General features: G+C 42.8%; 1 protein-coding gene across 1 annotated transcript; it reads right to left on the bottom strand.

The window, feature by feature from the left end:
* Nucleotides 1-8,565: 8,565 nt before the first annotated feature.
* COMTD1 (catechol-O-methyltransferase domain containing 1) lies at nucleotides 8,566-15,148 on the bottom strand. Its single transcript, XM_027649593.1, has 7 exons — nucleotides 15,002-15,148; nucleotides 13,546-13,679; nucleotides 12,433-12,538; nucleotides 11,566-11,684; nucleotides 11,253-11,307; nucleotides 9,705-9,838; nucleotides 8,566-8,973 (listed from the first exon to the last, which is right to left on the bottom strand). The coding sequence occupies exons 1-7, from the start codon at nucleotides 15,081-15,083 to the stop codon at nucleotides 8,821-8,823; spliced, it is 783 nt and encodes a 260-aa protein (XP_027505394.1). The 5' UTR covers nucleotides 15,084-15,148; the 3' UTR covers nucleotides 8,566-8,820.
* Between the last annotated feature and the right edge of the window lie 263 nt (nucleotides 15,149-15,411).

Here is a 15,411-nt window from a genome sequence, read left to right as displayed (position 1 = left end):
ACGTGCCGGGTGTGGTGGGGTTGGGGCACGCCTGGCCCCTGCGCTCCCGCCACGCCAGGGAGCGTGGCTGTGTTGGTGTTTGTTGGGAGCGGGTACTTGCCTGCCTTGACTGTGTGAGCTGTGCTGCCTGCACAGCAGCTCATGGGTACCTGAGGGGCAGGGGTACAGGCACAGAGACTTCAACCTGGTGAGCAGCAAAGGACAGAAGGACTGAGAAGCAGAAAAGCATTCAAAATGTAAACTTTCCAAGAGAAGAAGTACTTTAATACTTGCCTCCATAGGATAACTTTCCTGTTGCCTAGAAAAACCTGTTCTTACTTCTCCTCTGTTTTTCCTCCCTTCTATTTGATAGCCTTTGATTCCTTGGAGAAAAAGTACAGGGAATTAACTGAAATGACTTCGTGTTGCTGTAGCTGTTACAGTCTTTTATGGAGATGAAGTGAGATAAACACAAAGCAGAAAGAAAAGATAATTAAACACAGAAGAGGCAGTTTAACTTCTGCTGGTGATTCCCTAATTTTGCTTGTTTCTTCTGCTAGACAATTGTGACCACGGCACAAAGCTGCTTGGCCCTTCTGAGACCTAGGAACCCTCCAATGGCACAGGCTGTCTAAAGCAGCTATTCTCCTGTTTATAGGTTCTCAGTATATTACCCTGAAGGCAAAAGAAATAAAATGAGACCTAATAAGGTCAGGAAGGAGCACATAAAAGGTTGAATGCAGAAATGCTTGATCATAAAATTAAAATCCATATTATAATGCCTATATGTAATAGGGGTTGTCAAAATTAAAATTGCTTGTGCAAGTTTAATTAGTCTTTTGCAACATTATCAGTGCTTAACCTTGCGGCCTTAATCATGTGCCTTTAGTGCAGTTTGTGGAGGTGACCATAAATGGTTCCCAAGGTCAACAGGCAGACCCCCGCTGCAAGTCTGATGTTTTCATTAAGTGTTTACCATAGTCCTTGTCTGGAAGTTGAAATACAAACTTTAAGTTAAGCTTGAGCTAAAGGGTATCACTCAGTATATGGTATGTGAGGACTATGTTGAAAATCAAAAAAGGAAAATGTAGTAGCACCCATCAAAGTAACCAAAGCTGTGTGAGGGAGGGGAGCGAGATGGGCTTGATAGTACCTGTGACATTTTCTGTAATACCAGCAGGAATTTTGTGGCCCCAGATTTCTGGGTGTCGATTAAATGTGTCTGTGCTTTGCCTCTTTCAAGTTAGTCTTCAGTGATAACTTGGATCAGTCTCGGATTGTGAGGATAGGTCTGATCCCATGCAGCAGTCCTTGACAGGGGGCAGGGGAGCTCAGCTTTGGTACTGTGGCCTAGACCCTCTGCAGGACACCTTCTATGCTCCCAGGAAATGACTGTGTCAAAAATGAGCTGTGGGAAGACCCAGAGGTGATATAGAAGCTGGCTCTATACATCTGTGTAGTCTCTACCTGTGGAGAAACGGCAGCTTTTTGTACAGGAACCATTTTGTCAGCAGTTTGACCTAGTGCACATTGTTTTGTAATTGAACTTCGGTGGTGAATTAATGCTCCTCTGCTCTGGGGATTTCTTTGAGGCTCACTGGAATATAATCTAGCTTTGCTGTTCAAAGGAAACCAAGGAGGGCTCTGCTATTTTTTTCAGGTTGTAGTAATCTCTTCGATGTAATACATGATGGCACAGTAGTTGCACAGTTAACTGTGGCTTTCTGCTTTAGAACGACCCCATTAATTACTGTACATTGAAAAGATGGATTAAGTGTCTTGGGAGAGCATTTTATAGCATCTGACATTTAGATGGCTAGAGGATATTGAAGGTGACACTGAAAATGACATACCAATGCCCTACTGATGTGCCCAGGAGGCTGAGGAGACCCTGGTAGCTGGGTGGAAGTTGTGGTGAAGGCAGCTGAGGGCCCCTTTCTGTCTGTGGAGCTGAACCTTGACAGAGGTGGAGGCAGACGTGGGTCCCTCTACACAGAGGTCTCACTGTCCACTCCCTCCCTCCCTGACCCCGTGTAGTCCTCCCAGCTCGGCTTGGTTTCAAATGTGTACATTGCCATCTGATAAAACTTTCCAGTTCTTCTGGGTGAAGCAGCTGTTCCTCTTCCTCCTGATTTCCAGGTTTTGACCTGTAGCAGATATCAGTAATATTGACTTCTGGTAGGCAAATGCAAAAATATGTACCTTATAAAGAAATGAAGTAAGCATTGAGAGTTGTGAGCCACAGCCTGTGTGAATTTCTCTGTTATAAGGAAAAGGCTAGGGCATGCAGAATAAAAATAATGCTCAGAAGCCAGTGTTTGGGATCTAAGTATTGTAATTTCTCTCTCTCTTTTTTTTTTTTTTTTTTTTTGGTAGTCCAAGGAGCTACTTGTTTTGCTTACCTTTAAATGTAATCTCCTACAGTTTGCTTCCTAAAAAAAGACACATTAAAAGACAAAGGTGACATCATAGACAAGCATGAGGTTCCTTACAAATAAGCCTAAATTTTATCTCCATCTGTGACTTGTGTTTGAAATTGCAGGCATCCATTTCCCTTCTTTGTGACGTTCTCTCTGGACCTGTTTCTTTGCACCTGTTTTAAAATGCATTTGTTCTCTTTTGGGTTTCTTTCTTTTTTGTTGTTATGGCTTGTTTGTTTTTCATCTCATGCTGGAAGAACTTTTCTGTTGCTGGGAGTTGTGCTATAGGCCAGTAACATCTGGGCCATAACCCTATGGATTTCTGTGGCCATGACACGAGGTGATACACAGAGCCTGGGTATCCTGTGAACTAGTCCTGAGAGTGGATTTCTTCTGTTGATGTTTTGCATTTGTGGATTTGATTAAAATTCTTAGTGAATGTACAGTGAGGCTTTATCTTTGGTTATGAATGCTGTGGTGGTGTGTGGGTGTGCAGTACTTAGCCATTGCATTTACTTGTGACAGCAGCAATAACACTTTCTCATTAACTATCTTCTGAAATCTAATTTCATGATGTCAAAAAGTTACTACTTTCAGCTCACCAATATAACCTAAGTCCCTAACCCAGCGTAACTCAAAAGGTTGCTGTAAAAATTCAGCATCTCTGGGTTTTTCAGGAGGTGAATAGGAATAAAATTATGAGCCTTTAAACTAAATAATAATTTTTTCCTTGTAGCCTGAGATCTGTTCAATCAATAATCTTCCTGCTAACTCTGGGGAGAATTTTAGTTGCCTCCATAAAATGTTTTAATTATTTAAAATCATAAAATATAAGTAGGCATAATTTGCTTGGAACTCATTAGGGAAATATATGAATAAGAAGAAAAGATAATGTTTGCATCTGCATTAATTTAAAGCAGTCTCTAAAATATGAAATCTAATCCTGGAAAGCAGTGACTTATCAGCAATGTTTACTTTTCTTATAATAGGAGTAAATATTAAAGCAGCTAGTTATGTGCTTATCCCTACAGTATTGCACTGAGCCAAAAAGGAAGATAAATAACTTGTCTGAAATCCCACATTAATTTCCCTGTTTTGCAGTCTTTATGTTCGTTCATTTCCTTTTCCAAAACATTGCCTTTAAAATTATTATAAAACAGGTGACTTGGAAACCATGAGTAGCTGCAAATGCATGAGACCAATTTGTGTGTGATTAGAATTATGCAGAGGTAATGCTTTATACTCAGCAGAGCCTTTCAGCCCAGTGCAAATCACTAGCACAACGTGCAGCAGCAGGGAAATGCCAAAGCCCTGGGACAAGGCTTGGCAGACCAGAATGCAGAGCAACTGGTGAGTGTGGAAACAAAATGATTCTTTAAGTTTCTCTGAAGAAACTTCAGTGCTCACAGTGGCAGGAATGCTCATTTGCAGCTCTTAGGTGTGCAAAGAGGGAAGAATTAACTTTGTCATTCTCCTGCTCAGTACTTGGTTGGGATGTCATCAGCAATCCCTCCCCAAAAGCAGCTTCTTCTTTTATTTATGGCTTTTTACATTTTCATTCTGGAAGGACATGATAGTACTGCCTCTCCCATTAAGATGAAATGAGCAGTAAAATCAAACATGCTGCAAAACCACTTAGAGGTGGGCCCAGATCATTTGTGTGTGGGGAGCTTGAGGGTTATTTGAATGTTTTGGTCTAGCCATTGTTTGGAAGAAGGGATGGAGCCGCTCAGCATGGTCACATTCCATAAGTGCAAAAGTGGTGTCGGGGATGGAGGAGACCTGTGCAGTTTCAGTAGATGGGAAGGATAAAACCAAGCAGTATTAATCTCAACTCTAGTACAGTGTTGTGGTTTAACCCCAGCTGGCAACTAAGCCCCAGTGCCTCCAGTGGGATGGGGGAGAGAATTGGAAGGGGAAAAGTGAGGATACTCATGGGTTGAGATGCAGACAGTTTAACAAAAAACCCAGCAGCTGTGCATGCAAGCAAAGCAAAATAAGGAATTCATTCACCACTGCCCATCTGCAGGCCATCCAAGTTCAGCCATCTCCAGGAAAGGAGGGCTCAATCATACATAACTTGGGAAGACAAACACCATCACTCTGAATGTCTCGCCTTTTTTCCATCTTCCTCTCATTGTATATGCTCAGCATGATGCCATATGGTATATCTTCGGTCAGCTGGCCCAGCTTTCTCTCCTCCCAACTTTTTATGCACCCCTAGCCTGTTCCTTGGTGGGGTGAGGTGAGGGGAACATCCCTGTATTATCAACACTGTTTCCAGCACAAGCCTAAAACACAGCCCTGTACTAGCAGCTGTGAAGACAATTAACGCTATCCCAGCCCAAACCAGCACATGGGGAGAAAAATCTCTTTAAACAGAACTGACCTCTTAGCTTATTTGCTCCTGTTATGGCCATTGGGGATGGATGTCTTCAAGTGATAAAGAGAACATGAACAGGGATGCAGCCAACTATGCTACTACATTGTCAAAAAGGAGCCAGCTGAAAGTCATGGAACTTGCTGTTGTTGCCACCCCAATATCAAGACTGCAGTACATTTCAGATCTGAGCTGCAAGGTTTCTGGAGAACTGCTCACGACTCAAAGGAAGGAATTTGGATGAGGTTTATATTCATATTCCTTTCCCTGTATCCTAAGGGCTTTGTCATAAAAAGCTTGCTAATTGTCTTCCATGAGCAGCAATTCACAGAAAGTACTGTCTGTGTATGATGTGACTGGATTCAAACAGATTTAAACCACTTCATGAGTTTGTTAAAAGAAGGAGTGAAGGCAGTGTCAGAGGTTCAAACAAGTGCCTCTATGTTATGCTACACTCAGTAGCCCAGTTTTTCTTTAGGCCTATAGAAACATGAGACACTTATGATGCTCTCTGCTTCATCCCCCACATGTCTCAGCAGGATTAAAAGCTGCAGTGTTGAAAATGCAGAAGTGAGCCTTGAGCATTCCAGAAACTTGGAATTTCCAGAAACTGCATCTACCCTTGGACAAAAAGTTGTTTCTTCTTTCTGGGACAGTCTTCTCTCTAGATTTTGGAGCATCCAGTCTCAGTCCTGAGTGTTTTCCATGCTGTAGAGAACTTCAAGCTCTTGCTATCCTTCTTCTGGGAATATTGAAGAGGGCCAGCACAAAGGGAGAGCACGTTAATGAGCCTTGTCTGCTCATTTAATTAGCAAGTAGAGATGCAAAGTCTACTCTTAAAGACTCTTCTGTTCCTTTCTGTCACCCACCTAAATATCAGGTCATACCATTTTGAAAGGGACATCTCTGGAGCAGGGACTGAGATACCAGACCAGCAGTTAGGGTCACATGCTTTCGTTCTCATGGTGGCTTCTGGGAGTTACCACATCAGGGGGAATTCTCTTTTTTTGTTCTGTTCTTGTTTTTTTAGTTTTGTTCTTTTGTTTGTTTGCTTGTTTTTTATGCACTATCCTTCAGCTGCATTTGCTTCTAAGCATGTCCCAGCTGTACATTTGCCACCTGTGTTGGCCTCTCTGGGGTCAGTCCTTGCAACTAGAAGACATGCCAGTGTTACAGGAACAGCTGGGTGGTATAGTTTGGGCAAAAGCTGTGCCCCTGGGTCAGCTCCTCCTCAGGGGTAGAAAATACTGAGCTTCTATAGTGCAAGCAGTAGCTCAAGCAGGTGTATCACCTGAGAGGCATGAGCAGAGCCATGAGCTTCCATACATGATGTTTCCATCAGAGAGAGACAAAGACTTGCATTGCATTATTGGGTGGTCCATTTTCACCACCTAATGAAAGCCTAAATTCCCATTGTCCCCACAAATTCCCCAAAGCTGATTCACTACTTGAATTAAACCATAATTATATATTATCAGCAGTCACTTTATAGTAAGGTTGAAGGATTAAATGCAGTTAGTGGTGATTAATTCCAGATGCACAGGACAGAAGCCTGAAGAGAAGGCCAGCTTCTGAGTAACTACAAGATAGTGTAATGTATTCTAAATATTTGATTCAATTAAGCTTCCTTCTGCTCTTTGTTTCAGCTTACAGATGGCTCATCAATCTATAGTTTAGGGACACATTGCTATTCTTTCTAATGGTAATTAGATGATCAGGATGGAGACAGGTTTGATGAAATGCTCACACTATGCTCTGCATATTTAAAACGGAACAGAGTCCAAAGCAGAGGCAAGATGCTAACCTGCTGCTGTACCTGGCTTCAGCCTCAGGCACTTATAGGTCTTCCTTTGCACAGGTAATGGGGACTTTAACAGTTCCTACCATTCAAGGAACAGGAGTTTTTGAATTCACAAACTGTGATTGTTTGTATTGGTTTTGAATGTTGCTAAACTTTTATTTGACGGTTTTTTGCAGAAATACTCATGATGCTTGCCCATTTTTGGCTCAACTTTACCGAGAGGGTTCTTTCAACTTGGAAATTGTGGCAAACAGTTGCAGAGTCGGTGATCAATCTTCCAGTGACTTCTGCATGTTTGGGAAAGGCCATCATGGTACTTTTAGGACAGGGTATGTATCCTTAACAGCCTGTAGCTTGCTCATGATTATCAGTCTACAGCCTCTGAAGGCAGGAATATTTGAGGGGATGCCCCAGCTGTGAAAGTGTCCCATATTATGTTTTTAACCCTTACGATTTTTTTGTTATCTACCGCCAAAGTAAAATTGTAAAGTAGAACACGGCCAGAAGCTTTGCATGCAAATGTATAATGATCCTGTATATTCCTTTAGCCACTCCATCTGAGAGGTGTTATAGCAATTAAAAATTTAATAAGGTGTTATTTCTTTTATGCAGATAAGAAATTTGAGGCATGCAGAGGCTTGAAGCTCTAAGGGTAAAACTGCACTCAGGGAAAGAAATTGGGCAAACTTTACACACTATTTCAATTCCCATTTAAGGGCCACATGCATCTTGTATTGGCCTTCTCCCAGACATGGATTTTGCAGTCAGTCCTCAATGCAGCAAAGTACTTAAGCACATCCTGACGTGCTCTGCTGAATCAGGGTTTTAAGTGGAAGTGACAGAAATAGAATTGAGATCTCAGTCATAACCTCGCCCTGAAGTCATCAGGCAATGCTTCCTTTCTTCACTGCTCTCCCACTGCAGTAAGCTACAAGTGTCCGAGACAGGCAAGACCCATGCCCCAAACCTCTGCCCCTTACCAGAACTCAAGCCACCCAGCTGGAATTTAAAAAATGTGAGCCAACTAGACAGTTTTAACAATTCTGAGACTTGAGATCTTTGTCCCCTGGTGTCTTGAGTCATTCAAATGCACTATTTAAGCAAATGGAAGAAGTATTCTTTTAGCTGTGATACAGCTTCCCTACAGATCAACAAACCTAAAGATCTCTTTCCTCTATACATATGGTACCCTTCCAGTGTTATCAGTCCCCCAAAACCAGTGAAGCTTCTGTTTGTAAAATTCTACTTTCAGTTTCTTGTTTATTTAATTAGGTTTTATCTGCACTAAGAATTTCAGGCTGAAATTTTGTTACATGCTGCCTAGGAAAGGGAATCTCTGCTTGCAGTACTGATTTGAATTGCCAGTTGACAGCTGCACTGTGTCCTCATACAATCACAATCCTTCTGTAGACTTGCTGCCAATGCTCTGTGCTTTCAACTTTCTAGGAAACAAGCACCTAGCAAGTTGCTTCTTTGAGGGCAAGTGGGAGGGAGAAAGGAAGAAGGGAGAATTGTTTTGGTTTATTTCTTGCCCATCTGCTCTTCCTCATTCTGACTTCAAAAAAATCTACCTGCACTGTTACTTAGGTGAAAGAAACCCAGACCTTGGGCACAAAGGTTTCAGAGAGTGCAAATACTGTATTGCAAAAGTACAGCAAATACTGTTTGTCCTTTGGCAAGCTTTTAAAGAGGACTTTTTTTTTCAAATCATGTCTATTTGAGACTTGTTATGTAGTACTCTTCAAGCATAAAGAATGACTTTTAATATTTGTAGTTTGAGAAGGCTAGCAATCTCCTTGATGTCATTTCACTAAAATCCATTTTTCTATTGTGGCTATAAACATTAGTAAACTCTACTTCTTTTGATGGTAGGACTGATTATTCTGCTACTCAAGAGCCTATTTTAGGATAGAAAATTACTTTGTTGTATTGACTCACTTGGAACTCAGACATTCAATAGAGGGAGATTTTTTTTTCAACCACCGTCTTACAAGGAACATTTCCCATAAGTTTATTTGCTTTATTACAATTAAAATAAGAAACCACAGTAGTTCTCAAAATAAGTCTCTCTTCTCTACTTAGCCACCCTTAGGACGCTGCTGCTCCTAAAGTCTACTTTCCCAGGCTATACTACCCAGTGGAGATAAAGGTTAAATTGCCATTTTTGATACTGCTCCGCTGGCATTTTTCCTGATGATTCGACGCTGCTCGTTATTTCCCATCTGCTGGGCTTCCTGGAGTTACAGCTTGAATGCCAGTGTGACTCCATCCGCCATGGGGAGCATGCTGATACCGATGCGGGAATCTCTGAGCAGCTTCTCGTTGAGGCGGTGGATGCTCTGCACTGCCAAGTCGTTCTTTCTTGGTTTTACCACGTTCCCACCAAAAAAGACCTGTTGAAAAGAGAACTGTTATGCATCTCATTTGTTCCAGTACGACCCTTGGACCACAAAGGAAGCTTTGGAAAAGGTACTGCATATGTTTTAGAAATTTATGTTATTTATTGTATTTCAGAACTCTCATTAGTAAGTGGGATTGGGAGTCCACAGAATTTGCTAATTGTAATTCTACTATAGATTAGAAGCCAAAATAAAAAATAAGGTTTTTAAAAGCCCCTATTCCACTGCCACCGTAACCCTCAAGGTGCCTGAAGTTTTAACATTATTTGTTTCTAGTAAAAGTTAGCAATTAATAACTTATTAGTAGTTACTGATTAGAAGTGCTACGTTTGATCTTGTGTAAGTACTGTACATTGTATTGAAAGTACTGCACTACAAGACAAACCAGAATAATACAGAGCATTCCCTGTAATGAAATACAAAAAAAATTCTAACTTTCTGTTATCACAGACTGTTTATGTACTAACATAAATTTAACACATTACTTTTAACTTCTGCAGGGTTTTATTCCTTCTCTATATTAGTGTTTTGTTTAGCTTACTTTAAGTGTTTATGTTGAATTTTATTTTCATTTGTATAACATGGAACAAACATGCCGCAATTGGCAACCCAGCTGCAGGTCAGAAATCACTTGACTGGAATCCCACTGTGACTTTTTTTTTTCCTTTCCCACAGCCAAAAGCAGTAAGTCCCTGTGCTATTACCACTACAACTGCAGTACTTACATTATCAATGGCTATTATTCCCCCTTTCCTTATGAGTCGCAAACATTTTTCATAGTACTCATTGTAGCTTTCCTTATCCGCATCAATGAAGGCAAAGTCAAAGGTTTCTGCTTCTCCATTGGCCAGCAGTTCATCTAGATGAGCAACAAAGTGAGTCGTTACACCCTGGTTGATGCTGTGTAGGAGGTCATAATCCATTTCTGTCAAAGTTCTCGTTAAATAACGTTTTTTGCTGCCTTGACCAGGCAGCCTATTCCTCCACAGGTAATTACTAGAAAAGCCTATCCCACAGAAACCAATCTAGACATGATGTATGCCATAAAACACTCAGTTACTGAGTCCTGCCTGCTTAGGAGTTCATGGAGTAGCTCTAAAACTGCAAGACACAGCTGGGACTCTTGAAAGGTGCAATAAAGACAAATCAAGCAGTTTGAAACTGGACACATTCTACACTTTCAGCTGTTTTTGAGCTGAGAACTGTTTTCTTGAGTGGATTAGAATTTTTCTCACATTTATGAAAAGGTTCTAAATGCTAATCTCTTGTTGAAGATCAAGTGCCCTGACACAGATCATAAGCAAACCCTGTCAAGAGATATTTATCACAGCAAAAGATTGATCTAAGTAGTCCCTCTCTAGGCCAAGGCAAGTGACATTGTTTTAAGTTTTCCTAAACTCCAAATTGCCAGTTGAGGATGGCTGCCTGCTGTTTTGTAAGGTTTGCTGCCACCCCTCTCACCTGCCCTTACCACCTGTCAACAGAGCATCGTTTCTTCTGAAGCAATTCCTAGACGGAGTTGTTTGATAGACTTCAAGGACAGTGTATACTAGCAATGTGCTTGTATTTGCCTCTTTGGAAAAGGATGGATGAATTTGGAAGTACTACAAGGTTATGAATAGATCTGTGGATCCATCAAACACCTTTGCTGGAAACTTTCTTCTGTCTCCAAGAATCCTAGAAAATTTCTGGCATTTTCACAATACTTATTAATATTTCCTCTGCCCCATGTTTTCTCTTTCCTTGAATGAGAAGAGTAATTGCCTTACTAATGGCCTTGCATGCTTTTGGCACATCCTACATTTGAACTTCTCTGAATACAGTTCAACTACTGTACTCTAAGTTTTACATTGGCTTCTGAATTTTTTATGCACTTCAGCCCTTTCAGAAAACTTTTCCTGTCCGTAACAAAAGAACACTTGCTTAGCATGGACAATGGATAACAGAAACTGGCCTTTGTCTAATTAATCTGTTATAATCAGCTTTCCCAGCAGCAGCTGACAATAGTACTTCATAGATTAAATGAAGTGATGGACAGGACAGGTGAGTGACTAGTACAGCCCACTACATAGGACAAGCGTTTTCCTCCTCTCTGCTAGTAGGTAGGAAAACTGTGAACTTCTAAAGTTTGTGTTTTTTTTAATGTAAGACAAGCTGTCTGTTAGCAAAAGGGATCACATTCACAACCATATTTGGTCTTACATTTCATCACTATTGTAACCTTCTTCTATTTCTAAGGAAGGGGGAACAAAAAGTTAATTCTGGTTACTTACCAAGTGTTTGAATTGCTGGCTTAATCCGCAGGTCAATTTTATGCTCCACTCCTGCCTGAAATGAAAAAGAACAAGGAGTTAAAAGTGGTCAAGAAATAACCTCTTAGTAGATTGCACTTAGGGAATGACTAGTGTTCAGATAGTTTTCCTATTATTTCTAGGTTCCAGACACCACTTGTCTTCCCAAACTGAACTGTTTCAGCCTCCTTTAATGATAAGAATACTTCTGTGTGAATGTGCAAGTCTAAAATACCAAAATCTCTTCACCTGTAAATGCAGCTGTCCCAAATGTGTAACAGGAGATGCTGCTTACCTCCTTCCACAGTGGCTTTCCAATTTTGGCATAGTCCTCGTTTATATCACAGGCAATAACTCGGCCATTATCTGGCAGGACAAGTGCCATATTCAAGGCATTATAACCTGTGAAAACACCTAGGAAAACCATAGGAGTCATCAACACTTATTGTATTGTGGAAAAAAATAAATAAGTAGTGAACTACATGGCTCTCTTCAGGAATAATGCCCATTAACAAATTGCCATCCTTGACTCCTTTGGGGATTTTAGAGCTTTTTCCCCTCTATTTTAATGTGAGAAATTTTTACTTTTTCACTTTTTTTTACATCAGTCTTTAAGCAAATCTTGGCTTTTTCCAAAAGTCTCCTGGACAGACAAGGCCCTGCATATCTGACCCAAAGGGACTAGATGAGCAGCAAAATACCAGGGCATCTTAAGATCCAGGCCAAGAACAAAGATGATGGGAATCCATACCTGGCTTCTCAGCATCAGTCTGGCTTTGGGACATCCTGCTAACATAGGTGCATCAAGGAAAGTGGATTGGGTTCATGGCCTGTGCAGCAAAATACTTTCTTCTGGCAAGAAACTGATACAGGAAGGAAAGAATACACCCTGTCCTGCAACTGCTGGAGACCCAAGTGATCTATTGATCTCATTTTTTCAGACTCCCTTGGAACTGATGAGCCAACCATGCTGATGCCAGAAGTACTGAATGCACGAAGTGGCAAGCAAGCGCAAATTCAACACTCCTTTTCATGCTGTAGTTTGACCATCTGTTTGCTACGACAGGTATGCAGTGCCTTACTGTATTTGGATATCTTATGTTATACATGGTGTATGTCGAGAAGAACAGTCAGGAGTTTTACTACAGAGTGACACTCTTACCAATTTCAATAACTTTCTTGGCTTTAATGAGTTTGACCAAGTTTGCCATAAGCTGAGCCTCGTCAGAAGACACCATCATTCTGCCCCAGGGATGCTCCATGGTGAGCTAGAGAGAAGGGAAAAAAATATAACACATCACAGCAAACCAATCCCAAAGCTACCAAACCAATATTCTAGGGAAAAAAAAGTGAAACTCCAGGAAAAACAGAAAACTCTAAAAACAGATAACCTTCTCATTTTAGATGGCTTTGTGCTCCATCTATGAGCCAGAAATTGGGTTGAATTTACCTGTAACTAATGAGGGTGTAGTGTGTGTCATAAGCAATTGATATTCAAAGCAGTAATATACCCCAAAGTTACCACAGCTGTGGCAAAGTCAGCAATATTTATAACTCATGAAAAATCATAGAGCAACCTTGACTGCAAAACTCCTTTATTTCTGTGAATTTACATAAACCAGTGCACTTCCTTCAAGACATGTAGAATGCTTTTATGAACTGCTGGTTACCATCTGTTGTCAAAGGTCACCCCCCTTAGCTCTGGCTACACAGTGCAGAGCTGGAGGGGCTGAGCCCATGACAGGGTGGAAGGGCTCCTGGCACTGAGGAGGGGGCAACAGGAGAAGCAGGGCTGTGCTGTGACAGTTGAAGGGAAAGTATATCCTCCCACTTCCTTTCTTCCTCTAGGGCTCATTGCAACCAACCTGTTCCAGTACTTAGCATTTCACTGATTTTATGCAGGAGCAGTTTGTTTCATCTGAAATGATTCAATCCTGAGTCACGATGTCACATCTGATCTCTGACACTGGAGCCTGCTGAAGGACATCACCTCTCTCTGCTACAGGTTCCTTATATGCCAACTAAAATGAACAGAAGTCATCTGTTCAAGTCAAAATCAAATGCATCCCAAACACATGGACTTGGGAGCCAGAGATAGAAAGACATGTCTAAAACGTATGTCAATACTATTCAATACTCACATAGGTAGCCCTGAACATTGATGAATCTGGATATTACTAGTTCAAAAAACCCTCTAGGGTGTATGCAAATAAGATGGGGGAAGGAATGTCACAAGGATCCCAGAAGTTCACGATGAGGTGTGGGAGATACTGACCAGACGCAGCTTCTTTAGAATTGGATGTTCTCGCAGAGAGTGATCCAGTATGTATTGCCAGAGAGGACTGTTTTTCCCAATTACACTCTTGGATGACTTGGGTGTCCCAAAAATTAAAGAAGGGTATCTTTTACCTACAAAAAAATAAGGAATAATAAGAATTTTTTTACTTTTCAGTTATTGGCTCTTTGAATAAAGCAAGCATTAATGTATTACTAAAGGTTAAAAAGTTCTTTGCTCTAAAAAATCTGTGAAAATGGAAAATGCAATGCAGCTGGACACCTCAGTGGACTCCTTCTTCCGCCCTCCCCCCCCTGCTTTTTAACCTCTAAGATGTCCAGCCCAGGCCTGCAAAGGCTGAAAGAGAAAGGCTTGGGCACTGTGTTGTTCAGTGGCTGATATGATGCTTAAAAGCTGCCATACTCTTACAGGAGAAGCAACCACATCAGAACTCAATGGATAAGTTTAAGCTGAGAAACATGAATCTGACACACTATTTTCTTAGTCTAGGGCCCATGTTTTGCAGATGAAAAGAGACCGCTGGTTTTCAGGGCTGTCAGCTGATGCATCTTCTCAAGCCCTGTGTTCTCCTCATGACACAGTCCTGGGTCCTGCCCTCTAGCCAGAGGAAATCTGGTATTGCTCAGTGGCTTGTTTAACATTAAACCAGTATGCAAATAAAGGAGGTGCTGAAGGTTGAAGTTTAAGGGCTATTGCATGTCTACTCAGATACAGAACTGACTGCACCTTTAAGGCCCAATGCTTCTTTTACCAAATGGGTCAAATATTTTAAAGAAATAACAACAAGGCCATATCTTGGTAGTGTTTGCTATTAGAAACCACTATTATTTTGAGGGGGTTATTTTCTGTTTATCGATCTGTTTTACAGACGATCACGCCGAGGTCTAGATTGTTTCAGCGAGTCGCCTGGAGTCAAAGAGTAAATAAGCAAGTGGCCGCGTTACAAACCCAGCACCAGTTTCCTTCCCCTGCCAGATCATCGTCTCGTTCTTCCGCTGATCCCGGGGAATGAAAGCGAAACTGTTAGCGGAAGACAATGGTGTGAGCAGGGCCCGCACCGCGGCGTCCCGGGAATAGCCAAACGCACGCAGGTAGGGGCCGGGTAGGGTATCACGTCCTCGCCTTCGCTGGGACCTTGGCGCCGGCCCCACAGTGCGGTAGCTGGATTATAGGGAGCGGCTTGGGCTCTAAGAGCATCAGTGTATTTACTGCCACAGCTCAGCGAAATAAATCCCTGCCCGCAGGGCAGCGCCCAGGGGTCCATCTGCTCCCCCGACGGCCGCCTGGCTGCACCTGGGGCGGGGACTCCTGCTCGGCCCGGGGGGGAAAACCTGCCCGGGAGCTGCGGTCCCCGCGCCCTCCCCGGTGGGGACACGAGGAGGGCGCAGCCCCCACGTCCCCGTGTGTGTGCCGGGGGTTGGGGGGCGCCGCTTACCTGCCAGCACACCCGTGGCAAAGGCGATCCCCAGCATCGCCGTCCCGACGGCCACCTCTTTGGGCAGGCTGAGGAGCGGCATCTCGGAGCCGGGCGGGAGCGGAGCGGCAGCGGCACGGCCCGGCCGGTCACACGCGGCGGGCGGGACGGTCCGCCCGCCCCCGGGAGGGCGGGGCCCTGTCCGCGCCCGCCGGATCCTGGAGGCGGCCTTTGGGTACCTCTGGGTGGCTCTTACCGTGCCCGCTCCCGGCGTGCCCGGTGCTGGGCTCGGCTGGGACTGCGAGGGGGTGGGTCACCCATTTGGCTGTGGTGTGTAAAGGGACACCTGGGATTTGTGCCCCCAGCTCCGCGGAGGGTGGTTTTGGTACGGCTTCACTGCCGTTTGTAAAACGCACCCTAATATCGTGTGA

The sequence above is a fragment of the Corapipo altera genome, unplaced genomic scaffold (assembly GCF_003945725.1).
Source record: "Corapipo altera isolate COAL_440 unplaced genomic scaffold, ASM394572v1 53, whole genome shotgun sequence".
Classification (NCBI taxonomy): Eukaryota; Metazoa; Chordata; class Aves; order Passeriformes; family Pipridae; genus Corapipo; species Corapipo altera.
The sequence above is the reverse complement of the archived record's forward strand: the minus strand, read 5'-3'. Positions and strand labels throughout refer to the sequence as shown.

Bases quoted from the DNA above. Each gene is read 5' to 3' on its own strand.
- COMTD1 (XM_027649593.1), bottom strand. From the start codon at position 15,083: ATGCCGCTCCTCAGCCTGCCCAAAGAGGTGGCCGTCGGGACGGCGATG. The intron at 9,839-11,252 runs GTAAGTAACCAG...TTGCTCATCTAG, and splicing joins GCCAGCAATTCAAACACTTG to ATGAACTGCTGGCCAATGGA. The intron at 8,974-9,704 runs GTAAGTACTGCA...TCTTTTCAACAG, and splicing joins GAATAATAGCCATTGATAAT to GTCTTTTTTGGTGGGAACGT.